This window comes from Corvus kubaryi, unplaced genomic scaffold, assembly GCF_017639235.1.
Source record: "Corvus kubaryi isolate FWS band 111438036 unplaced genomic scaffold, C.kubaryi_AGA036_p1.0 37300, whole genome shotgun sequence".
Lineage (NCBI taxonomy): Eukaryota > Metazoa > Chordata > Aves > Passeriformes > Corvidae > Corvus > Corvus kubaryi.
Window position 1 is genome coordinate 8,355,623 of NW_024581093.1, and position 27,618 is coordinate 8,383,240.

At 38.7% G+C, this 27,618-nt stretch overlaps 1 protein-coding gene across 1 annotated transcript in view; it reads right to left on the reverse strand.

Annotated features, from left to right (window-relative positions):
• SLC6A2 (solute carrier family 6 member 2) overlaps nucleotides 1-27,618 on the reverse strand; it is a 58,543-nt gene that overhangs the window by 15,737 nt on the left and 15,188 nt on the right. The window contains 7 exon segments of the mRNA XM_042027488.1: nucleotides 2,049-2,161; nucleotides 2,913-3,037; nucleotides 3,748-3,851; nucleotides 7,768-7,902; nucleotides 8,630-8,768; nucleotides 16,843-17,080; nucleotides 20,849-20,980. Coding sequence (XP_041883422.1) covers nucleotides 2,049-2,161; nucleotides 2,913-3,037; nucleotides 3,748-3,851; nucleotides 7,768-7,902; nucleotides 8,630-8,768; nucleotides 16,843-17,080; nucleotides 20,849-20,980 — 986 coding nt within the window.

Consider the following 27,618-nt stretch of genomic DNA (forward strand, 5'->3'; position numbering starts at 1 on the left):
AACATGAAAGAATTTTACTTTGCTTTCTAGAAGTTAATGCTGAATATTAGACATTGTTTTGCAATACAGGAAAGGTACTTTCCAAGTTTTCATTTAAATTGCTGGATTATGTAGGTGTTTATGAATTCTAGTTTCTTTCCGTTAATGAAAACATTCTGCCCCCACTCCAACAAAAAGCTATGAAAATTAATTTCAATTTTTTGTCATAGTAAACATATTTATTTAATATTTTGAAGAGGCTTAATTCTATGCTTTTTGTGATGCCAAAAGACCACAGCAAGACCTGGAGAGCTTGGTGCAGTACAATAGTTGGCAAGCAGGTGCTGACATAGCCCATCCCTTTCCTATAAGCATTTGATTAAAATATTCCTGGTTGAAATCAGTAACAGAGAATTCTCACCATAAAAAGTACTGCAGGACCCGAGTTTTCTTTGGGAAATTGATAGATCTTGAACCAGTAAATCTTTCCCCGTTTAGAAGGAAAGAACTAAACTTGGTCACTGTTCACTAGTTCACTGTATTTTAATTAGCTCCAGAAGAAAGAGTTTTCTCCACTTGTAGGAAAAGTGTGTTCTGCAATCTAAAGCCCCATGTCTTTGACACTCAAATGTTTCTTTACATTGCCCTACATTTACTGCAGTTGCAAATTTAAGTCTTGTGGATCTAGACACTTCTGAGCGTGAATTTTCTTCTACTTCATTCTGCCTTTTTCCTACTGGTCATTCATGTCCTTTCATTGTGCTAAACCCTTCATTGAAGCCTTCATTTCAATCCTTCATATTTGCTCACAGTTGAAAAATGGCCAAGCTACAGTCCCAGATATAATCCTCACTGAAACTTTTGTCTAAGGATCCAGATCTTAGTCTATATAGACAAACTTCATTGAACCTCAGCTGGAATCCAAAAATCCAAACACTTTGGAAATATTTAGACCTTAATCTGACCTTTACAGCTCAGCTCTCACTCCACAAGATCTCATTCAGCTATTTGCCAATGATTATCTAAGCTTCCTGCTGCAACCTCATTTTTTTTTTAGTTTTGCTCTTATCCATGTCAGTTCATTCTTTCCCTTTTTTGTCCTTGAAAAGGAATGAATTTTCCTGAAGTTGTAAGCAATGAAAACACTGTGTTTTACCATTTCCAGGAAGAAATTCCTAGGTCAACTTTGTACATTCTGAACTTCAAAAGAGACTTCTATGCTTTGGAATAGTAAGAAACCCCTACCCTACTATAGAGGATGAAAGTTTGTCCATGGTTCACTATTCCTTGAAGACCGTATTTGGTTTTCCAGAAATTAATCAACCTTTAAGCTAAATATAACAGGATGTCTTGATATCTCTTTGGCAAGAACAAAGCAGTACAAAAGTTGTTTGGGGACTTGGAATGTTTTCTGGGATGAAGTTTCTGTGATCCTGAATATCATGGTGGGGTAAAATTTATCACATTATGGAAAGAGAAAATACACTTGTTAGACTAGACATTTAACAGTAAGATTATAGGAAAATGAAACCACTATGGAAATATTCTGGCGTGATTTTAAAATTGTGATTAAATTTACAGGAAATTCTGTATCGTGGCTTGTAGAAAAACAATGGGAGTACCTTCAGGCATTGTCTGTCTTGAGCAGATTAATGGATTTCAGCACGTATACTATAATCCTTTCTAGAAACCACTCTACTCAATGTCTTGTGTTTTGCAAGCAGGGCTCCCAAACCTTTTTGCAGGTTTATAGTAGTAATAGTTCAGTTGGGTCATATCTTTAAATATAATAACTGTTGATGAACAGCCCCTCTGTAAGGTCATAAAAAAGTAGCAGGGAGTAAATATTTACTGGATTGTAAAAGGTTTAATCTTTTCCTAAACCTCTTAATGATTGAGAGTCTTTATAATACATGGAGTAATAGTATTGCTGTGTTGTCTGTGACTGTGAAAACAGATTTTGGGAATGCACAGAATGTTTATTTGAAATGTAACCCTCTGATGCCTCTGCAGTTACAGAATGTAACAGGAAAAGAACAATGTAAAGGCTAGAAAGAAAAAATACTCACAGAACTGTCAATGCCAAGAGTAAGTAACATGATAAAGAACACCACAGCCCAAAATGTAGATCCCGAAAGAGTTGAAATTGCCTCTGGGTACAGGATGAAAACTAAACCAGCTCCTGGAATAGGAATGGGGAAAAAAAGGTGTCACTAAATGATGTTTCTCATCTTCAAAAAAGTGTTCATTTTAATAAGATAAATCATGACTAAGTTTTGTTTCAGTCCTTGTCACACTCTGAGTACCTGTTAAAACAAAATTTGCATTATACCAAAATATATCTAAAATGCTTTTAATTATTTACTCATGATGGTTTGGTATTAAAAAACCCCTGTCCTATTCTTTTCCACTTCAAATAATCTTTTATGGGATTTAAAACCTTACTAGTTATTTTTCAGCTTTGTAGTGGGGAAGGAATGATGTGGATGTGGCACTGTTCACTGTGTTCACTGTTCCGCAAGTGAACTCCTGGATGTGATGAGAGGTGCAGGAGCTGAGACCATGGGTGACCTTTTCCCAGTGAAAGGGCTATACAGCTGAGCTTAGCAGAACCATCAAAACCAGTCCCTGTGGCACTGAAAAGCAACACTTTTGTAAGTTACTATCCAGTGGTAAATACCTGTTTGTTGAATGGGCAAAACCTGTGGTGGCAAGAAGCTGGGGAACTTCAATTCAGTAGAGGTGAGGTGAATCAAAATCATTTAGAGTTCACATTTCAACAAGGGATTTAAACACAGGGCTCTAGTTTCAAGTAAGTTAATTCAGTTTACTTCCATGAGATTTTCACACACTTGTTGGAAACAAATATAAACACATTTGCAAACAAATGGTGGGCAAAAAGGGGTAAAATTAATATAAAATTAACTGCCTACCTTCAGTAGCTACATCCTCAATTTTAACTTTGTGCTCATGAGCCATGTAGCCCAATATGGAGAAAATTGCAAATCCTGAGAAGAAGCTTGTGACACAGTTAATGGTGCTAGTCAGCAAAGCATCCCTAAGCATGGAGAGAAGAACAGCCCAGTAAGAAAAATCTTTGAGACCTAGATGGGGATTGTCTTTAATATTTTTTTCCCCCGATCCTTCAGTTCACAATGGATTTATAATACATGTACTTTCTGAATTTATATTTCATGGGAAAAGTGATGCTTGTTTTCATTCCAAATTGGAATGTTAAGAGAACATCTAAATGTTGGAATTTCTCTGAAAGTGCACAGCGATTCTGATTGAATTTCCATGGTGGTGATTCAGCAAAACACTTACAAACTGACTTGATTTAAAGTGCATTCCCAAACTGGAGTGCAATGTAAAATATCAGAAATATAATCCCAAAGCACAGAAACCCTTCTGGAAGCTGGAATCTTTCTGTGTTTAGTTCCTGGACCAATAAGATTTCATCCTGTGTTCACTGTTGTGCTTAATGGTACTTTTGAAAGGCAAACACCAGCACAGTTTACACAGCTGTCTAAAGTCCAGACCTAATCCCATTCTGCTTTGCAGTGGAGCAGATATCTTGGCAGGTTCCTGTTACTAAAATTTCAGTCGGGAAGACAGTGTTTCAAGATTTGGGTTGGTTACTATGTCTACACAAGACTCACCATCATTAATATATGACTGAAGATAAAAAGATAGCTTAATACTTATTTCAGCTGCAGTCAGAATAAAATAGTATAATTTTGCAGCAGTAATGGAAGAATAAGCTCTTACCTGTAGCAGTTGTTGTCAAACTTATTGTAACTGGCAAATGCAATTAAAACGCCAAACCCAGCTCCTAAGGAGTAAAATATCTGAGTAGCTGCATCAATCCATACCTGCATAATGACACCAACATTGCCAGTGTCAGTTCAGTCCACAAGGATACATCATGAGAAAAGCAAGACAACTGGCTTTTGGAAAACAATTGGCATTCATGCTGATGGGAGTGTGTCACATGGAGCATTCCCTGGTCTGGAATGGCCGAACCTGAGGTGGTGGGGCTGGAGCAGTGGGCAAGTCCTCAGTGCACACACACACTGCTGCCCTGGTGGGCTGTGCAGTGGGACATGTACTTCTGAGATTTTACCCAGTACTGAAACGATTGCAGGGTTTTTCTCTGGGGTGACAGAAATATACTCCCAATAGTTCTTGTTCCAAGTTAGCTTGGAATGTACAACCAGAAAACCAAAAATAGTTAATGGGTCAAGAGTTAAAGGACATTTTCTTTCCCATACTAGAGCTTTCTTTGTGTGACTGTTAGTACACTTTACACAATACTTTCCTGATTCAGGAGCTGAAGCATGACTGATGTGCTGTGAACAGAACCATGCAGATGATCTCTCAGCTTTCTCGCTTAGTTGGAGAAAGAGTTATTTCTGTGATAGCCATTAAATTTCAGTTTAGATGCAGCTTGATCATTTTAAGGATGGTCCACTAAGGAAAACATTTTAAAAGCTATAACATTTTCTAAAGTGTCCCTCCATACCAAAATCCATTCATCCAGTCAGGAACAATGCCACAGTCCTGGTTCCCTGAACCAGAAACCTGAAATAGCCTACCTTGGTTAATGAGGGTTTCCCCTTTTCTCTTCTTACACAAAAATACTTAAATGAGCATCTTCAACAGAGGTCAGTGGTGTGAATAATATTCAACATTTCTCAAAATGAGATCTGCAATGTTTGATTAAATCTGCCAAGAACTCTGAAAGAACTATGAAAAGCTCTGGATTTCATCATTCACCCATCTCTACAAAATCAGATGTATTAGATCTATTCAGCAGCGGCTTTCTAACAGATCTAAGCAACTTATGAGCTCCATCTGCATGGGGATTTTAGTGCTACACTTTCATACTTGGCCTCGTGGAAAGGAAGAGAGAGTGCCTTATCCCATGCTGACATGATACATGAAAGCACTTAGGCTGGTGATCACTACTTTTCTCAACATAGACAATAGATGCTTTCAACTGTTGCCTGCTGGAGACTGGGAACCACTTACGGTACTCTGGGTATGTAGAAAAACTTAATTTTATGAACTGTGGAGAGTTGATTACTTGAAAGATAATATGAAGAGCAGTCTGTGAAGTCTTTATTGCTAACCAGTGGATGGGAGGATATGATTTTCTCAAACTGTAGTTCATACAGGTTTTTTTTTTCTTTCAATGAATAACAAAACAATCCTTTAACATTAATTACTTACTCGTTCTTTTTATATACCAGTTACATCTTAATATTCTATTTTCACACAAAGGTTGAAATCAAATAGGGTTGTACTCTCTGAAAAGCATTTATGTGGATAAGAATGCAGAAGGAGGGATGCAAAGCCACTTATATTTTTTCTTGTTTCTTAAAAAGAATCAGGTAACTTTTGTTGTTAACAAAATTCCTGAAATTTTTTAACATCAATTTTGTTTAACCAGATCTGCATACTGCCACCATAAGGCACTTGTTTTTAGTGTTTCTATGTCTTTTGTATCTTGCCAGTGCAGTTGTACTCACCCTTTCTTACTATTCAAGCACCCTTAAGCATGTGCTTAAGTCCTGTTGACTTGAGTAAGAGAGCACCTGCTGCCTCCCAAAGGATTTAAGCACATGCTGAAGTATCTGTTGAGTAAGAGTCTTGGCTCATAGTAGCTGATTAGGAAACAAATTGAGATGATCAAGGTGAAGGGAAAGAAGGGCAAAAACCAGAAATTCCTTTGCAATTAAGATGAAATGCAAAACATTATCTTTGTTCTAACCAAGCAGGATGTAAGACAGCAGGGCTCGTTCTGCAGTTCCTGCTCATATTTCTCATTTTCACGGCTTCTGATCAATGCATAGTCTAATATATTTTATGATAGGATATTGTTTTTATATGTATTAAAAATAAACAAATAGAAACATTTTACAGTAGGCAGTCATCAGTCTTTCCTGCTTTCTTCAGTGTTTATGCCATTTTAACTTTTGTGCATATTCAGTGCAGTGCAGTTTGTGGCTCCAGTAAGTGGGGCACACCTTGACAGTGATCTAAGGGCTTTTAGAAGAGCATTGGCAAAGCCCTTTGTGGGTCATTACTATTTGTGACTTAGGATGTTTGTTAGATTCTTCATTTGGAAGAAATAAAAAAATCATCAGTCACATCCAGGGATGCACTGACATAGAAATGGAGTGGGATTACATTCTTTGGAGCCTGAGGACAAAGATTAAACACACAAGGCTATTGCAGCAGCAGGGATCCCAGTCTCCAAGAGGGGAAGGGCTGACATGACAAAGCAGTTAGTGGCACTTCTCAGCATAAGTGATATTCAGTCTTTTATTATTCTAGTGTAACTTTTTGTTGTTGTTGTTGTCAAAAAATTTAGTCTTACAAATAAATAACTTTAGGGTCATCTAAATAGCAGCTGCAGAAATATTAAGCCAAGAAAAAGCAGCACACAGAATACCCTTTCAGAAGCAGAAGGCAGATATGGAGGCCTGGATTCTGAGCTGGTACAAGCTGGTAAAGCTCCATAGACATCTAGTTGAAATTGTGATGTTTTTATATAAAATATATAAGAAAAACATAAGCACCTGTTTTGTTCATCTTTGCATATTTGTATTTGTGTGCGTGCATAAATGTGAATTACTGGGGTGGCTATTTCCTTGTGACAAAGGTAGGTGAAAATCCCATATTTGAAGTTTGATTTGATTGTTCCAAAATAGACATGGGGTCTAGTTCTGCTGTAGAAGAAATGCCCATTTTCAAATTTATTATTAAAAAATCAGGAAAGTATTTTTTGGCTAAGAATATAAAAAATATATGTATTCTAACACTTGAGGTCTTTTAATAATTCAGGAAAAATCAACGTACGATTCATAGGAAAGGTACAGTGCAACTATGGACAGACTGCAGACATTTCTGAAAGCTGCAATTTTTCAAGATGATGCATTTCCTTCTAGTAAAATGATGTTGTCTCTTTTCAGATTTATAACCATTTGAACGGCCTTGTGATCCATCCATAGAGATACTACTGTCTTGTAAATTATTTATGCTGTTTTTAGAATAGTAGAGGGGTAAAATATCTCTGTAGTCTTTGTTCTTTGTAGTCTGAAATGCTGCTAATTTCATGTATTAGTGACTATACTTGTAGGTTTTGCTTTACAATGTATGAAGTAAGTCTTAGTTCCAAGTGACTCCATAAATTGGGTTGGTTTGGATACACTTAATTAATGTTAATGTTTTTCAATGACACAGTGAAATGTACATTACTTTCAATAGTAAGATAAGAACACCATACTATTGAAAATCTTATTTGTATGAAGAACCATGGTTTGATTAGGTGAGTTAGTCCTGACTTCATATGTTTAGCAAGGTTTGCATAGGCCAGGATTTTTGTTTTCTAGGTTAATATTTAAGCTAGCAATTCAGAAAGCAAGATTTTCTTCTTGAGGGAATTCTTAGCCTTTTGAGAACAAAATTTTTGCATGACTCCATTTTGCTGTATAAAGGATATTGCAGTTTACTGGGTGCAGTCAAAGCATGGACTGTTGTTAGGGTCTGCCACACCTGTAAGGGCCTTCACACAGGTGTTTTGTGGTATGAATTGTTTGGGTTCAGTGTGAGATAGTTCTGTTTTGGAGAGTATTGGAAAGTTAAACTGTTAGAGACAGTGGACTAGTGCTTAAGCAGAAGCATGGCTATTTAATTTCAGAAGTTACCTGTAATAGTTTCAGTTTCAGTAACAAGGGCAACAGGTTTAATAATTAGGGAATGAGAACAGAAGAGTACACTTACTGTGGCTTCTTTTAATCTTCTGAAATCTATGTGCAGGTATGCATTTATTCCATTATATGCACCTGGCAGGGTTATTCCATGTATTAATAAGACAAATAATACAACATAAGGCAAAGTGGCTGTTATCCAAACAACCTGCAGACAACAGAGATCCCAAATCAGCTGTTACAGAAGAGTTAAGAACATGTAGTAAGTACAGATGGCATTTTCTTGGTTCAGTCCGTTCAGTTTGATGGAGAAGCTCTTTTTAGGACATGAGGGAAAATGCTGTTACGTGTCATGAATCTTTTCATATATAGGTTTACAGATACGAGTAGGAGACTGTTTTGATGGACAGAAGACATTGTCAGTGTGTGTTAGACTGCTGATTAGCTCCTCATCTCTATGTTGTTTACTAAAAAGTGCAGTCATTGCATGATGTTAGGTGATACTTTCATGAAAATGTACAAAAAGCTCCCAGGTGTATCCAATGCTAGAATTTCTTTTGAGATACTTTCTGAGGGATGTCAAAGAGTGATTTCAAATGACTTTCATCAAATATTTCTCTTGACATGGCATTTTATATAATAAAACCAAAGCCTCTTACAGCATTGAAACATTAGTACATTTGGCTAAGAATAGGATGCACATTTAAGATAATTTTGAGTATTTCAAAACATTTGCTGGATGAAACCTCTAATATTGAATTGAAAATAATGCATTAATAAAATTTCCAGTTGGAATATCACACAAAAAATGTGATAGTTTGGTCCTTGAGAATCCCTCAAAATCAGTGACTTATTTTCTTGTTTTCTAAAATTAGGAGACTTCTTAAGGTAGACAAAAAAATGTAGTCAAGATAGAAGGACAATATTAGCTCTACCTTTCCTGAAGTCTTCACGCCTTTCCAGAGACTAAAGAAAAGAATGATTACCACCACCAAGAGGCAGAGGGAAAGTTGCCAGCGAGGCAAGCCAAGGTCGTGGATTCCACGGCTTTCGTGCAGGTGCAGAACTCCTCGCCTACATACCAGATACACAGAAACAAAGTGAAGTCACTGGGGGAAAAAGGCTTTTGCACTTCCCACGCCGTGGGCAGCAGGAACGGGTGCTGCACTGAAGCAGTAGTTGCCCTACTGGCATCAGTGGCAGTCAGTGAAGGTGTTTTGTGGAGCTTTGTGTTGTGCTTCTCCCCAAAAGGCCTGTATGGTCTCACGGGCCCATCGCTGTCTGTTTACACCACAGTGCCATAATGATAACACCCTTTCCTTCACTGGAACTGTATGGGGAGTTCGGAACACTGAACAGATGTCCAGAGAGACTGCAGAATCTCTGTCCTTGGAGATCTTAAAACCTGGCTAGTGAAGACCTGGAGCAGACTGATTTACTTTTTAAGATAGCCTTGATTTTGGTTAAGGAGTTGTATTAGATGACCCTCAGAGATGTCTTTCAACCTATATTATTTTGTGATTCTAGACCAGTGAACAGCTGACTTCCTGCTTCTCTAGTTTCTCATATTTAAGAAGAAGTGCTGTATTTTTGAACTGTTTCTGTTCTTGCTTCATAAGTAGACAGATGTTTGTCCAATTCTGCTAACAAAATAAACTCTCAGAATTCACATGAGTCAAAAAGAAAGGAAAATCACTGGTAGTAAGACAACTAGAGTTAGTGTTTTTCTTGCAGATTGTTGTTATTGAGAAGAATGAAAGTAGTTGAGAAATACGTGCAAAAATGAGAAGAGAATGTTATGGGGGAAAAGACAGAATAAACGTTAACAGAGCTGACAGTAAAACAGGAATCTATTTTATTATGCTGAACAAAATGCAAGAGCAGCTAATAAATTGTTTAAGCTTTCTGTTATTCTAGTCAGAGCTCTAGAAATATTTAATTAAAACAGCACCAAGAATCAAACAACATGCACTAGTGTCAACCAGACATCTAGAAATCAGGGATTTGTGCAAAGGAACTTGGTTTATACTAAGATTGCATCCCATGTAAGGGAGTGTAAATGCCATTTGCAATGACTCTGAGATTGTACATCTGGGTTCCAAGAGTCTTTCTGCCTATCTGCAGGAGGGGCAGGAATGTGAAGGGCTCTCAATTTGAAGCTGCATTCAGACATTCTGGTTCCTCTCTTGGGAAATTTCTTCTCATTCTCTCCTTCCCTATGCTCTCTGCTGGGAAGATTCTCCTAGTCACCCCAGAATGCTGGCACCAGTTCCTGCCTTCCACACTGCATTCAGCTAAAGGGAAATAGTTCACCTCCACCGAAATCCGCAAACAGCGATTTGTTTGTTAGTGCCACTGACTCTGTTTAGTCTTTGTCCCCTTTAATATGGCATCAGACCCTAAACAGCCAACAGGCAGCTCAACTGCTTGGTACTCACACATAAGCCCTACTAAGAGCAAATTATTAAGGAGGCAGTGGGGCAGCTGCTCAGTGGGTTTCAGTAAATGAAGGACCCAGTCATAGTTCTAATAATAGGAAATGCTGGAACCAATAAATTCTTCTCTGTGTCTTGGTTTTCCCATCTGTAAAATAAGGGTTATTATAAATGTGTGCTTTGTCTCTACTCTGAGCAATTTAGAACAGATTTGTTATGGAAGGGATGAATATTTGCACATAAACAGGGAACCAAACCAGGAAAAAAGAAATGCCAAGGGTTGTGGTCTGAAAATTACTCTGTATCATTTTCAATCCAAACCATTTAATCTATAGCCAGAAAACAGGATTTAAGAGTTTTAGGTGTAGACTTCTCTGGGATGTTTTTGTCAGACTGGTAAGGAGCTTTATGTACTATTCATCTCTAGTCAGATTAACATTATTGTCTTTTAGAAATTTAGAAAGTTTTGCATAAATAGATTAAGTTTAAGGTCTTGGAGTAGACCTCATTTTTTCAATCCAAAATCAGTTATAATTTTCATTTTCAGTCCAAATATGTTTACACAACTCTATAGGTTCATTCTTTCTCTTTTTATTAGAAGCAAAAGTTACTTGCCTGAATTTGATGTGTTCAATAGAAGGGTGTCATTTATATAAATTTGAGATGCGATGTCAGATTTCAAAAACGTCATCATTATCAGTAAATTAGTATGTTAACTAACAAATGTGTTTGTTAGTTAACATGTTAAGTACTTCTAGGAATGCCTAAGTACTTCTAAAAGTTAGTAGTCATATCTATGAGATCAAACCCAAATAGCTTGCATAAACTAAGAATCAGCAAACTGGATAAGGTATAAATAAGTATAGTCCTGGTGTCCCAAGCTGTATTCCCTATTCTGGTAGTTAGACTATGTTTTTATGATTTAAAACTTAATGCAAGTTGTAGATTGAAGATGCTAAAAGAACTGTCAGTGTATACAATGTGCAATCTATAGAAATTAAATTGCATACTCAATTTAGAAGGCAATTTGAAGCATGATAATTGTGCTCAATTAGAAAGATCTTCTACATGCATCTTCTGTGTTATATATTTGGGCAACCATAGTTCAGTCATCATTGCTGCCAGTTTTCTTCAGAGCATGAAATGTGCTTTTCCTTTACCTGTGGAAGGTTAGGATATCTTTATCCAGCTGATGTGGATAGAGCCCTTTTGCAGAGTTTGCCAGGTTCCAGGTATTTTTATTTCACGAATAGCACTGCTTACATTCAGCTGTAGTTTTCATGGCAGTTTGTGTCCACACAGCAGTGGGGCAGAGCTAGTGGTACAAAGCCATAGACCTGAGCTGGCTCCATGAAAGTTGGACACCAGGGTCTCCTGACTGTGACTCTGGGTTGGGGGTGCGGTGCAGGGAGAGCAGAGTGGCTCCACATGAAGTGCCACAGGGTAGCCTGGCTCAGGCCCAGCTCTGCCATACATGGGGCTGCTGTCTGAGCTGCTTGGGTGCCTCTGGGTGCTTTGTAAAGAGCTCTGAGTAGGCACAGCTGCAATTCTGAAGGATATCCTGGCTCTGGGACAGTGCTGTCCTACAGCCCAGCACACAGGAGAGCAGCTGAGTCAGCTGAGGTGCAGTGCATGTGCCCTGTGTGCCTTACCCCTACCCTGGAGCGCTGGGCACAATCCAGGGGGATGCCAGGGGGATGCAACAGCATCTGGGTTTTTCTCTAGATATTTCAGCTCCCTCTTGTGTTGGAGAATGGAGCTGTGTAATGGACTGCAAGCTAGATTTTGGGAATCACATAATTTACTAGTGGCACCCTGGCTGGCATATAATAAGTTATTATTTGTACTTAATCACAGACTATACTGAGGTGGAAGGGACCCTCAACGATAGTTGAGTCCAACTGTTACATCTGCACAGGACATTTCCAAGAGATGTCCATATCTCCCATGCCTGAGAGAATTATCCAAACACTTCTGAGCTCTGTCAGGCTTGGGGCTGTCATCACTTCCTTGGGGACCCAGTTCCAGTGGCCAGGTACCAGCTTGGGTGAAGAACCTTTTCCTGATATCCAACATAAACCTCCCCTGACACAACTTCAGGCCATTTCCTTGGGTCACTGTCACCACAGAGAAGGGATCAGTGTCTGCCCCTTCTCTTCCCCTCACAAGGAAGTTGTAACTGCAATGAGGTCTCGCCTCAATCTCCTCTTCTCCAGGCTGAACAGACCAAGTGCCCTCAGCTACTCCTCCATATGGCTTCCCCTCAAGGCCCGTCATGCTCTTCATAGCCCTCCTTTAGATGCTCTATAGCATCTTAATATCTTTTTTATATTGTGGTGCCCAAAACTGCCCCCAGCACTCGAGGTGAGGCCACCCCAGCGCAGAGCAGAGCAGGACAATCCCCTTCCTTGCCCAGCTGGCCCCCTGATGGCCTGTTCCCCCCCAGGACATGGATGTCCCTCCTTGGCTGCCAGGGCACTGCTGACTCATGTCCCAGTCTGTCTGTACATCCAGGGTTGCCTCATTGCAGGTGAAATGCTATTTCTTTTTGAATCATGATAATACTGAGAATGTTTATCTCAATGCACTGAAAACTTCATTTTCTCACTAACTTAGCAATTCTGACCTCCTCTGCTACTGTGCCCCACTTCAGCACATTCATGGCTCTCCAAAATTTACTGTTTCAGAAGATCTGGATGGAAAGACCAGATGTGATTAGCAGAATATAGGGCTATCCACTCTTGTTAGTTCTTGTTGCCTGATTCAGTTTTTGTAAGCATTTACAGGCAGAGTTGCTTATGCTGACTTTTGAAGTGGTATTTTCTCTTTTGGGAGAAGTTGCTTCACAATTGTTTAATGGGGACAGGTTCCTGCATCTTTGGAGCATACAGTGTTGATCACTCCTTTGATGTGATACTGAACTATGTGGACCCTTTGCCTGGGGTGACATTTCCAGCGAAGACTTGTACCCCAAAGCACAAACCTATTGGTCCATAAAAGTAACCTTTGTTGTATAGGGTGAGGGTTTTTTTTCAAGGAAAAATGGGGTTTTTTTCAAGGACAAATGGGTTTTTTTTCCCAAAGACATTCTTGGTTCACACACTCATAAATTTCATAAATATGATGTTCACAAATATGACAAATGTAAACTGCCATGATTGAATCTTGGTTTTATTCCTTGTTCTTAGGTAGATTTTTTGCAATTGCTCACAGCTGGGCAGACTTTGAATTCTGTGAATTTCCTTTACTGAGTCTGGCATGAAAATTTCTGTGTAAAATTTCTCATGCAGAAAGAATGGATTACAGCCCTGAGAAAAAGTGCTGTCAGAGGGAAATGGCCGTAGCCCAATATGTTTGTTGACTATTTCACAGCTTTGTCTAAAAAATTGCCAGGATTTGTTCCTACAACAGATCATGTTTTTTTGCAGGGACAGTACCTTGTGAGAAGAATAGTGCTTTTGTTCCTCCAAACTGGTATTTTTTAATTGTCAGCATAAATGCAGCAAAATGGTAACAGACTTTTCCCAGACACAAGAATGGAGAGAACAAATATAAAGTATGCTTGTGTTCAGACAAAGTATTTAAATAGGAGCAATATGGAGTGGATAGGGGAACTTTATTTGCAGTGATGTACTTCTGTTCTTCCAAAAAAGAGGTTTATATTGAATTATTTTAACATGTGTGGAAAGGATAGAAGGTTCTTTTCCAAACCACTGAAGAGGGAAGAAATTAAAGTAATGAGTGTCTCTAAAGAAATGTGGAGTTGACATTTTATTCTTAACTGGATTTCTCTTATGTCTGGCTATTACTTAGCAGAAAGGCACCAGTTGTTATTAGATTTTAGCTTGGTTTGCCAAGATTACAGTGTACAAATATTTTATCCATCTCTAATGAAGTACCGCAGAGATCCCATTTCTTCCTGTGGTAAGAAGCTGTCCCCATGACATCAGTGACACATTGGCCTGAATTAAACCTCTACAACTGAAACCAGACTTAGTAAAATGAAACTCTCTAAAACGCCTAAGTGTAGAAGCACTTCAACCTTAAGTTCTGCCCAGCTCTTGAGGCTTGAAAACAAATGCCAAATATGTTTTTCAAAGTTCTCCTGTTGTTGCTTTGGCATGGCATTTTCAACTTCAAATGATTACTTCTAAGTCTGAAGTTTAGAAGTTTCTCTCTGCTTTTCCTCACGGCCAGATACTGGGCAGCTGATAGATTTGGCCTAGATTGCAAGTGTTCCCTTTTCTCACTTAATATCAGTAGTGACAACCAGCATATTTCTGCTGAATTTGAGGTATCTTTCTTGTAGTATTTGATGAACTGTCACATCACAGTACTCCCACTTCCTCCTACAGTTTATCCCTGTGCTGGTGGAGATAGAGGCAGTCAGCTCTGGCAGCTACAGGGCTTTAGGAAATAATCAACTCTAAATTCATGGTCAGGCCAACTTAGCGTGAAGGAATTATGTCCCAATGAGAAGTGTCTGCTTCTTTTCAGGATAATCACACCAGCTCTCTCCTTGAGGCCTGTCTTGGAAGTACCTCTTTTCAGTAACTCTCCAGCTGCAAAAGAAATGTTTGGTGTTTCTGGTCTCCCTGCTTCCCCCTCAGCCTGCCCACCAGAGGCCAAAAATTTGTGTGTGAGTGTTCTGATGTAACTACACAACCTAGAGAACCAAGTTTAAGCTGTATCACTTCCCATTTCCTGACTATGGCACTAAATATGAAACTTTATAATCTGAAGATTCAACTCTCCCTGTTGTAAGAAGACCATGGGCATGAATTAGGTTATTTGATATAAGAAAAGAAACTGTTTTCTGATTTTGTTTATTGGATGGATCTGAATACACTAAGACTTTGTACAAGTTTGGGTCCACACCTGAGCTGTACAGCTGGACCTGATGAGCTCATCTAAATACTGGCTAAGTGAACATAATGCCCCTTGTGATTCCCTGTTTTTACAGCTGAGAACACAGATGTTGTAGACTGTTTTAAGTAAGTGGTTACTCTTCTCACTTTTGCAGTGTAATCTAGTCGCTAATAAGTACAGGGCCTAGTGACTTAATTACAGCCCCAAAATTCAGGGATCAAAGCATAACGAAACGTCAAATTCCCTTTTCACTTTTGCCTTCTGAAAACTGCACCTTGAATCTACTTAATGATGAGAAAATAACCATAATATTTCAAGTTTCAGTGTACAGACAATCATTAATTGAGCTGTTCCCCAGGCCAGTGGAACTAAATCAAAACATAATGAATTGATTCTACCACAACCTCACCCACTACAAAGTTAAAATCATTACCCAAGTATGATGTGATAGCAGAAGTTGCACAGAACCATTTTAAATAATAAAAAGGCAAAGCAAGAATATAGGGATTGCATTTTACTTTACTAAGGCTTAAGCACAAGAAAATTAAAGAAACCCTTTTTTAAAGTGCTGTTCAAATTAATATTCTCTAAAGATGCAGTTCTTAGTCTTAAGATGCTGAATGAATAATTTCTTCTAGTTCCCGTCAAATCAAGTCCTTTGACTAGAGGCATATATAACCTTTTGCTAGGAATGATCTGTCTTTACATTTGTGTTGTGAGCACATTGTAAGGGCAGCAGATTTTACAGCTGTCATTATTTGCCATTCTAGTGAGCTCCTTTGAACTCAACCCCCCATCTTGTTTTCAAAGCACTGTGTTTAGTTTACCCAAACCCCTGCCAGCAGTTTGTGTATCACTACTGATCTTTCATCATGCTGTCTTCAGAGAAGAAACAGCGGCCACAAATGTTAAAGAGCTATAAAGAGACCCCCAGATCCCTACTGTAACCAGGCATGGTGTAACATACACTAGGTTATTTATAGTAACAGTGTTTTCCCTTTATTTCTACAGGGTTGGACTATCTGCTTAGCAGGTGCGTGCCCTGATATCCTTCTATTCCAAACACAGAAATATTTATTAATTGATTATTCAGATTAATTCAACAGCTGATTCAATAGTCTGATGCTCATCCCCCTTTCTTTCTCCTAATCAAATCCCATTTTCCCCCATAAGTCCACAATGAAAATATTTACACAGAGATTGGTGTCTTTGTTTTATAGTTTGGTTGTTAATTTATATACCTTGTTGGGTGTGATTCCAACTGTTTGATTTGAGTGTGCCTTTGCCTGTCTTGGCCCGTGTTGTAGAACACTTTTGCTTAGGATTTGGTAAAAGCCTGTCCTTCTATAACTTGGCTCTTTCCTCCTGCTCAGTGTTTCATCCCACTTCATTGAACTATTGAAGCAATGGAACACACAGAGGTCTGCTGTTGCTCTGAAATATTTTGCAAGTAGAGAAACAGTCCAAATCTGTTGAACAAATGGTTATTTTAAAGCCTTAAACTCAGCTCAGTTTTGGCATGCAGTCATCTCTGTCAGAATATTGCTGTGTTTCCTTGCCCTGGCAAAGCTGGTGCAAGAAAAAGTGGCACATCAGAGCAGATTTGTGTCTTGTCCAATTCCATTTTGCTCAATAGAAAGCACTGCATTAGTACAGGAGAAACCAAAACTCACAGAGGCAAAAGCTTTAGTCACCCAGGAATACAGACCAACATTACAGCTCCATTTTAACCTTAGTCTTCGGATGCTCATTCTAGAGGTTGAATACAAACTATTTTACCTTCAAGAGGAAACTCCCTTGGACACAGAATTTTGAATAAATAGCAAAGTCAAGTCAACACTTACTCATAAAATTCAGCTGCAGGAGTGAGCTTGTACTTCGAGTATTTAGTACCATTGCCAAGCACTGATGCGTTGAAGAGTTTGGGATCTGTACAGTTTGGGCTGTTCCAGCTGTTGTGGCAGTTTGTCCAGGGGAGCTCAAATGTGAATGATGAAAATAGGTAATACAGAGACCAAGCTATGATAACGTTGTAGTAGAAACCCACGTAAAGAGCTATGAGTATCACTGCATAGCCTACACCTAAAGAAAAAGGAAAACTGCATTATACATTGCATTTGACATGCAACAGTATACACAACAGTATACACTGGAGTTAAACTCAGCCACACATTATTGCAAATTCATTTCAGCTCTTCACACCAATAAAAGGAATTTTTGATATTTGCATACACATATGTGGACACAATATCCCTGACCTCTAAACAAAAAATTACAGAAATGGTTCTGGAAAATGACTGGCTTTTATCAAATCCAGTTGTTTCTCAGAAAAAGAAATTAAGCAGTGCAATGTCAAAATTTGTCCTTGTACAACTCCATTGCTGATTTGCTTCCAATGCAGAAGATTGCAAGCCCATGTTAGGAGCGAAAGTAATTTCATCTTCATGACGTCAGAGACCTTGGCAACTTCTCTTGGAAAAGTAAAGCTTGACACTTAAATGAAGTTTCCCTATGCCTCACATTCCCACCCTGAACTAGTTTGGAACAGACACTGATCCCTCTCTTGTTTCTCTCCCATTACTGCTCTCTAGATTGGCTTCCATCAGCATGTAACTGGCTCCAAATCATGCATGAAACAGTCTGTGCTGTTCCACTGAGGGTCTCCAGGTGGTTTTTGGGCATGCCAGTAAATCTTGGTGAATATCAGGTTGGGGTTAAGCTGTGTGTGACATTCAGTCCTATTTACTGTCTCTCCAGGATTACAGAATTCCCAGTGTAAGCATTCTCTTTTGACTTTGAACGTTTGCTTTGTATTTTTGCATATCGTGAAGTGTGGTTGGAGGGCCCGTTTAGCAAGACAGCCCCAGAAAGGGCACATTCTCCTCATGAAAATGGACATTTTCCAGTGGTTTGGGAGGAAGCTTTGGTACTAATGTTGGAGCCCAGTAAAAGTTGGTTGGCAGAATTGTTCAGGAATCTTGCTTTGCCTTGACTTCAATCATTCCTCCTTTACCGTGTATGCAGCTTTGTTCTCTGAATCCTCCCTCAAAGTTGTATGTACTGCACATAACAGGTAGAGACTACATCTTATGAATGTCATCACTGTACTGTCACAGTGACTAAGTGCAAACCTTTAATTCTAATTTTCTGCAGTTTAATTTTTTGCATTGGAGGCCTAGCAGTTGGAGATTATTAGGCTTTCTTATTAGGCTTTTCTTTTTCTTATTACTTATAAGGAAGTAGCAAACACTGGGTATTAATCCTTGGTTTAAAATTTGCATAAGGAACAGATGCTGACCCTGAAGGAGTTGGCAGTTCAAAGACTGCTGCATGTACAAAAGTTACTCTTTGCTCTGCAGGAGGCTTTTAATCTGTAAACCAGTTTGCTCATCCCTAACAATGGGGAAATAATTGCAAAAGTAAAGATGAACTAGTATTTTCAAATCCTTGGTTCTTAAATGAATCTAGTACTTGAGCACTCAAACTCTAGTGATACACTATGATCAATAGAATGGAGAGGAGGGAGGAATCCCCCAAAGGAATAATTCTTAAGTATTAAGGTGAATGCTAAAACACTAAGTATGGATAATATATGAAGTACTCAAATTAGATGATTGTTGTTTAAAAAAAGTGTTCCTGAAATTCCTCCAAATCAGGAGGACAGTGAGAGATGTTTCATATCAAGACTAAAAAATACAGGATCAAATGTGTTTTAAATGGCTCTTCTCTGTGATCTTAAGAATGTTCAGGAATGAATTTGCTCTTATGTTTCTAGGTTTTCTTAAAAGTAATGCTGCACCACCCACAGTCTAAAATAGACCGTGGAAAAAAAAATGCAGAGATGAAAACAGACTGTGTTACAAAGGTTACAGGGTATATTTGTAATTGCATGTGTTATGATAGGATCTCATTAGAAGTAGAGTACTTAGAGTTCATAGCAATAATATTCATAGCTAAAATTAGTACTATAGTGCTGTTCATCTAGAGAAGCTGTTATAAATTTGTGTAGACTGTGTACTTTTCCTTTGAGTGAGAGATTTGAGTTGTCCCAGAAACAACTCTAAAGCATTAGCAGTAAAATGTGTTTGCATGTTATCAGAAGTTTTAGTTAAAACTTTAAATGTACTGAGTTTATACTGAGGTGCAAATATGTCTCAATACTTACTACTTTTTGAGAATCAAATAACTTATGCTATTCTATATCCTTGTAATATGAAACCTTAAAAATCAACAGTAATGTATGTTTAGTCTACCTTGAAAATGTCAGCTTAAAAACTCAGCTGGAATGTCAACAAGAATATACATGAAATAAGTTCTATTTTCCTTTCTCATAATCTTTTTGATCCTGAAGTCAACACGGAGTACCTCTGAGCACGGTGGTATTTGGCTCAAATGCTTTGAGATCCTGAAGGTCTAATTTTCACTTTTAGGTTTTCAAAATCCTCATTGTCATCCAAAGGTATATAAATAATACCAACAGAAATTTTTATTGAGCAAGGGTATTCAGGTTCCCGGGTGCTGGGATGAATTTTATCTCCCATGATGGGATTATAGAAGGGCAGGGTAAATCTGTATGATTTAATTTTAAAGTTTTGAAGCACATTATTTTATTAGCTCGCTTATTTATTTTTTGTTATATCGCTGATTTTGCTGTGAGTTTTGGGTTTGACTGGGAAGAAAAACCTCCCTCACTTTTCTTATTGTGTAGCTCTAGACTGCTTGAAGGGGAAAGCTGTATTTTGAGAAAGAAGACTAACATTTACTCAGTGTAACCTATATCCAAGCAGCGGATCCATCAAGTTTGGATTGCTATTGTTAAGCTCCTCAGCTTTCCTGAGTCCCAGGATGAACATGATCTGAATTTTAAGGTTCTAAGGTCAGCTGAGCTTGCCTGGTTTAATTTCAGATATCTCTGTGTTGAAAAGGCTTTTGCATAAGATTTTAGATACAATCTGGTATACATACAAAGGAACTTATATTTTTTGCTGGCAAGGAATGCTTAAAAAAATTCTTGAGGTTCCTTAACAAATGCTTGTTTCATGTACAGAACACATATGGCTTCTTTCACACACTGATCACTTCCTGATCAAAGCCAAGCACCCTGAAGCACCTAACCTATTTTTTTCCTTGCAGAATGATTGTAGCTCAGTGCACAAACAACACGCCACAACCTTTTATTCAGGGATGCTGGAGAGTTAATCCTAGTGGAAAACACACAATAGTAATAATGTTCAGATTTTAGTAAGTGTTTTTCATTGCTAAATCTGAAAAACGCTTTACAAAGACTATCAGAATCATTGCTCCCAGTTTATTGAAGGCAGGAAAACTGAGGTACAGAGATACCACAGAAAACTCCTGTGATGTTACAAGTTTAGTGGCCAAACCTACAGTCTTCACAACTCCATTTTAGTGTTGTAGCCACTGTGGTATGTTGACTTCTGCAGAGAAAGCTCCATGCCCTGAATGGAGTAGTGATTATCTTAGTCAATGGGAGGATAGGGCTGAACTGACCTGGGTGGGATTTGGTATTTCCAATGTTTGGATTGGCAAACCCCTCCCTCCACCTGGAGATACCCAGTTCCTCCCACTCCAGTACACAGGGGAGAGGGAGGGCAGGGCTGAACTGCTCCTGCTCATTGGCCTCTGTTGCAATCACCCTGAAGATTGTTTCTTTGGCTTTTCCCATTTTGTGCTTCACCTGCGGTAACATAAAGACTTCTGACTTCAGGGGCTGGGGAAAGGTCACCAAGTACCAGGTTGTCTGTGAAAGATGAGAGATCTTTACATTGTTTGTGATCACGCGTGTGTGGCACCCTCAGGTGCTGTTCAAGGGAGCAGAGGGACACTTACCTTTGAAAACTGGACAGATTTTCCACACAGTGGCAGCCCCTTCTCGGTTATATTGTCCCAGTGCTAATTCCATATAGAACAGGGGCATTCCAGCAATGATTAAGAAGAGAATGTAGGGAATAAGAAAAGCACCTGGAAAGACAGTAAGTAGACAGTATAGTCTTTGTATTTGTTCCATTTTTATTTCTCTGTTGCTTACTTTTACTGTCTAAAGACAAAACCACTGCTTTTGGGAAATAGCAAGAAAATATCAGGAAGGAGTAACCCCTGTTTTCTCATTCCTTGTCTGTATTTTTTAAAGGTCTCAGAGCTGGAATCCATGAAAAAAGCTGTAGGCCATAACTCGTATTTCCCCCTAATGCTTCCCCTCTGCTTTTTGACTTTAAAGAGAAAAAAAATGTGTCCCTGCAAATTAATTGCTAACTGAAGAAGAAAAGATGCTGAACACACTTGCATAGCTGAAAGGGAAAGGGACTATCAAAAATTTTGTTAAGTTTTTTTTTAGTGTATTATGTTCAGAAGGGAGCATGGAACCAGTAACAGATGAAAAAAATGTGAGATCCTGTAATTGCAGCTTAAACCACTGTGTGAAGTGTCTGCAGGAACTGCTGGCTTGAAAATTAATTACTACTGGTTAATTATATAGAATTTGGGCATCCATGACCTATTTTGGATTTTGCTATAATAAATTCCCATATTCCTATGAAATGGGTCAGACAACACACCCCTTTCCAACCTATTGATGCTCATGTGGAGGTTCCATCCTGTGGAGGATGTGGAGGTTCCTGCTAGGCCCAAGTACAGCATCTTGATATTGCAGCAGGACAGTGCTGGGCTTGCTGACACTTTCCTGGAATGCATCACTTCACAAGGCTTAGCATTCTCCTGTGAGTTTTTACTGTCACTGAGAAACTGTTGCCTTTGGAAAAATCTTGGTGTGTGAGCTACTATAGCATAAAAAGTATTGCCAGCTGAAATACAAAAGGATCATCTAATGTAGAAACTATTTGTAAATTTCTTAGTTATTTTACATGATCCAGGTCACAGAAAGAAGATTGTCCCAGTGCTTGGCTACATGTGATACTGTAAAGCAATTATAGCTGGTGGCATGTTTAATAACTGTGTACTCTGTCAGTTCTCTGCTTTGTGGTACATGCAAAGAGTAGCTTTTATTATATTGTGTAGCTTGCTTGGTCAAGAACAGTTCAATTAATATGAAACTTGCCTGTATTAAAACCATTATTGGATTGGTTTAATAACTAGAGAGCTGACAGAGTAATTACATACCCTGAATAACTGACTAATGTCCCTAGGAGTTACCTATGGAAAGGAAAGATTGTGAATATCATGGTTGAATTTTTCAGCAAAGGAAAAACAACAGCAGTTTGTCTATTTCTCCCAATAGCAAGCAGTACAAACTTTTGCAAACCTTTAAAATCTGTTGTGCTGGTTTAGTAAATTTGAAAACTTCCTTTGTAAAAGGAAGCAAGTTTACATGGCTCCTAAATTTATACACTCAAAGAAGGTAAAAAGCTGAAAGCATGACTGTAGCTTTCTAAAACATGCCAGTAAGCAGAATGAAGTGCATATTTAAAAAGTATGTTTGAAACTATTGTTGTGCTTTTAAAAGTCTGAATGGTTGTTCCTTTACCTTTTGAGCTTGCTTTTCACAGATATTACTGGTGTAAGGTGCCTAGCAAAACTGCTCAGAAAGGGAATTTTGACTACATACTGGAGAATAGAATGGAAAAACAAACTCTGCTCTCTTAGTCATACCACCAATCTACTTCTAAAAGTAACGTGCTGTAGCATAATGGTAAGGACAATGTATTCAGCATTCAGTAGTAAGTTTAGTCATTTGAAAGTTGAAACCTTGCAATGAAACAGAGACAAGGTATATCAATAGAAAGAAAGAATAGCTAAGAATAATAGCTTTGAGAATGCAAATTAAAAATTGAAATATATTGATTTTATCACTTTGGGGGCAAGAATTTTCTTCATGATGGAGTGCAATGTAAATGCAACCTGCATTTGCATAAGCTACTAGAGTATCACTGATACATTTTTGGTAATATTTTAGTGTTGCTTGTAATCTGTTTTCTATGATTGTCATGTTGAACTGTTGTATGTTTGAATACTGTACACAAAAAAATTTGTAGTCAACAGATACTTGATACCCTGCACTTCTGAGCTTTGTTCAATGTTGCAACATACTCAGCAAAATCAGTCTGGGATACTACATATTGCTTTCACTTTATCTAGTATCTGGAAAAATTATTTTAGGTGGTTTTACTGTCAGATTTCCTGCAAGTGAGCTTTTGAAGTGCCATACTTGTCTTGCTTTGATCGTATTACAGTGTATGGAGCTGACTCACAAACCTGGCTTGTATTTGGGAGGTATGGAGTGATGTTTGATTAATGTCATGAGACTGTGGAAAACATGATGCCTATTCAGGGAAATTTTTATTTGAGAAGATTAATCCTGGGGATATGTAGTGGACATACCTATTAAATGCTAGTTTAAAATACGCAGTTTGTATGTATGACTAATACCAAGACGAACTGTGAAGTGCACTGTACTTAGGCATACTTGCTTAAGTGTCATCTGTTTGGCTGCGAGTCATTCCAGGCTTTAGTTAAAGGAGGTTTCTTTCTTTTTTTTCTTCCCCCGCCCTGCCCCCGCAAGGGATTAATAAGGTGTGGTGTAATTTTCATCAAAGAGCAGTTACACAGTATGGCAGGGCTTCATAGCTGGGTTACTTTTCAGGTGCGAAGTGATTGAAGTATTTTGAAATTGAAATAAATACCAAAGTAAGGGTGCTTAGTCATATTAATTTGACTTAATGTTTTGGAGTCTTCTAGAAACTTCTTGTTTAGCAGCTTCTGGTTAGGTCAAAAATAACAAAAAGTCAGGTATTTTTGTAAATATCTTTATATTTGCTCTTATTTTCCTTGGCAATATCCAGAATCCGTTTTCACAGTGTTCACTCAACCCTTTCTGGGATCAAGGCCCCCTCAAAGAAAAATAAATGATGGTCAAAGTATCATTCAGATTTTCACATGAAGTAGATACAGAATAGAATAGTCTGCAAATTCTTGTGAACAGCTTGTGTGTGAGAGCTGACCAGTGTCACAGGGTCTCCATCATTGGGCTGTTTTGGAACTGTCTCCTATGAACAAGAGGTGTTGTTTGGAAGACTTCTTACAGTCCAGTATTGTGTGAGCATCCTTTGGGCCAGGGAAGAGGCAAAGCAGTTGTGGTGGGCCTCTTGCTTTAGATCCAATGGTGTGAATTGAAGCATCAGACCAGACTTCTCTGCAGGAGCACTTGCTGTTAATGCCTACCCAGTACAGGAAGTCAGAGTGTGTTAGGAAGGGTGGCATGATGTCAGCTGTGTCCCTCCTGCCTGTGCCTCTGGCCACAGAAACTGCAGTGCTTTAATTGCTTGAATCCAATGTCAGATTTGGATAGGCCAGACAGCTGAACTCTTAGGAAGCAGAGCCTGGCTAACACTTCAGACAAGCTTGCCAAAATCTCCCTACCTCAGCTCGCTGAGGGAACGCAATCTGTGCGATCGCTGCTTTGGCAGTAACACGCCGATAGCACTCGAGGGGATTCCACTCCCCCCGGTGTGAGCACACAGCTGCATCCCACAAGGCAACACTAGTTTCAGCAATCCCTAATGGCTCCTGATTTCCTTCTACAGCTAAGAATCTGAAGCAATTAACATCTGTAATACAGCTCTGGCACAAGAGCCATGCTTGACTCTCTACTGAGTCACATGCAGCTCGAAAGCCACAGGTTGGCCTTAGACTGCTGTGAGCTGCTACATCTCTCTCCTATCAGGTTTCACAGGATCCATACATGTCCCTTTAAGGTACCAGTGCAAATATGGGGTTAAGACAGCCTTATGTCTTATGCAAAACTAGGTTAGGTCAAACCCTCATCTTCTACAAGAACTATCTGTGTGAAACTTCAAGTGGAAACTTACACAGAATTCTTTTTAAAAACTATTACATTTAATTAATTTAATGTAAAAATACAAGACAGACTTTGCATTCCTGTGTTCTGTGCCAAAACAACTTCTTAATTTTGGTATACTAGAATCCACACAGAGTGTTTCCTTTCTTTGTCAGCATTCCCAGCATCCTAAGGGGTGGGAAGCAAAAGCTCTAAATATTCTTCTCAATCCTACCGGGAGGTCTCATCTCGCTTTTAAATCGCAGAAAGAAAGAAGCATTAATTTACTAATGGTTGAAAAAAGATAATTTAAACAGCTGTGGTTATCCTAAAAGGATTTTTGAGGCACATACAAGAAGTAGGCCAGGACAGGGGTAGTTGAAACAATTTTGAACTCTTTCTGCTTGTTAGCCTTCTGCATTTGTTACCATGGTTATTTCTAGTCAAAATGTTATATTGGCAGGGGTGTCTGCTAAAACAACAAACTTTGAGCAAATATTGCAGTATATTTTCCAACAGGAGTGTTTCCAGTATTTGTGCAGGAAAAGTCTAAAAGCAGAGATCTCCCAATTGGTGAACTGAAATACAAGTGGATAGCTCTACTAACATTGATCAACACTGCTTTTTTTCCATACAAAAAAAATAGTACTCCAAACAATATCAACAAACAGCTGGTAGAATGTAGTACGTTTGCTTGGACAACAAGGAAAATGGGTAGAAAGTCTAATCTCTGCAGACTCTTGTGAATGAAAAACAAAGTCACTAGCTCTGAAATCTTGAAATCCAGATTGTATGAGATCATCATGGGTAGAAAACTAGGTAATTGGGATAAGGCAGGTGTTTCTAGTGCATGAATGTTATCTGGCTTTTCAGCAAACAGCCCACCAAGCTTGCACAGCCTGCAAGGGCACCTCTGAAGGAGGGGAGCTGGAGCCTGCTGCTGATGCCTGGGAAGATGGGGTGAAACACTAAGACCTTACTGACCTGAGATTAAAAGCAAGAAGGGTCTGTGTGGTACAGCAAAGAGAAGTCAGCGCTACAAAGGAGCATGATGTAACCTCAGGTCAAAGACAAGATGATGATGATGTTAACAGCTGCTATATGATGACGTTGAGCCCAGCTAGTAAGAGAGTATAGTTGTCAAAAATAACATTTTTCTGCAAAACAGATCGCATGACATACTATAAAAACTTCAGCAGTACTTTACACATATAAAATTCTCCAAGTATACAATAAAATCTTCCAAGTATGCAACATTTTTTGATGGAAAGTATTTCTGAATCATAAAACCAGTGGATCTATACCATGATGAGTGGCATGTTTCTCTTGAAGCCTTTATATTTAGCTACTCCCTCTAACAAACTGTTGCTAGATTTGAACCTATTTATATTACTACTCTCAATTTGGTCTCACAGCCTTCAGTTTTTTCAGAATTGCAATTTTAACAGCATTCCTTTCACTCAAAAGAAAGTGAAAAATAGTTTCCAGAAATGGTTCAGTGCTGCTGGCTGAGGCCAACTGAAGCCTGCATTTTTTGTCTTGAGCTGTTAACCTGCTACTGCCTTAAAATCACTTGAAGTAACTTGAAGTGCAGTGTATTTATAAGCTGGTCACTGGATAGTAACAGAAAGGGTTACCTAGGCCCTCCCCGTGCAAATCCAATCATCCTTTTGCCTTTTGTTACAAGAATCATGAGCTAAAGAAACCCATTAGTAGCTATTTTGAACAAATTAATGAGAGTTAAATATATCCAGCCACTCAGAGCAGAATGATTCATTCACAAATAACAGCCAAGTCATTGGCCAAGGTCCTATTTACATAAATTAATGAAACGATCACATTCACAACAATGTGTAGTTTAAAGATAATTGCAGGCACATACAAGAACAGGACTCTGGCCTGTGTTGTTTGATAGGAAATTAAAGAATAAACGAAGAGACATGGTGGGTTTGAGAGAATATAAATCAGGTTGATTCAAGATGGACAGTATGGCAGTGAGGAGCTCTGGAGTTTTGCAGGGGTTTCCTGCTGCTGATCTTCGCCACACTCACCGTGGGTGGCTTAGGAAAAGAACAATTCCCATCATTTGCCATGAGTGTGGCCATAGAAAGTCCAAAAAATCTGGTTTACAGGTTGCAGCGATAACTTTTAACCTTGTGCTTCTATAGCAGAGATGCTATTGGAGTTGGATCTTTTGTTTCTAGATCAATGCAACAAGGAGAGTTTTATCTGTAGATGGGTAAGTAAATACATGGGAGTTTGTAACAATATGAAAGCCTAGCTGCTAACATTCCTGCCCAAATCCACTGGCTTGATTTTGTGCCTTTTTCTGTTTTAACTACCTGGCTGGTTTAAACAAGAAATGAGAGAGAAAGTGAGCAGGACTGTGGAGACAGCTTGTAGACTGTTATTTATGCCATCCCTATTGCTATGTTCAATAGGACAGGGGTTGTAGGAGTGGTAGTATCCTTTCCTGGACAGATAACACTGTTGGGAGCAAACCAGCAAACTTTCTAGTTCACAAACTCTTCAGAGGGTCCTAGTCAGGGGAGATGTATAGTACTGGACTGCTGGGTCAGCATGCAGATGCCTCCCTGGAGAACACTGCTGCTTCACAACAGACATGACTGGAAGCTTAAGAGATATTAAATTAAGAGGGAAAAATACTATACTAGCGTTTTATAAATAGGAATGTTCTATTCGTGTTTTTTCCCCAACCTTGCAATTATTAGGGGTGACACAAGGCTATATTCACCTGCAATTGCATATCAACAAAACCACCCATGTAAGGTGTAGGCTGTACTTCAGA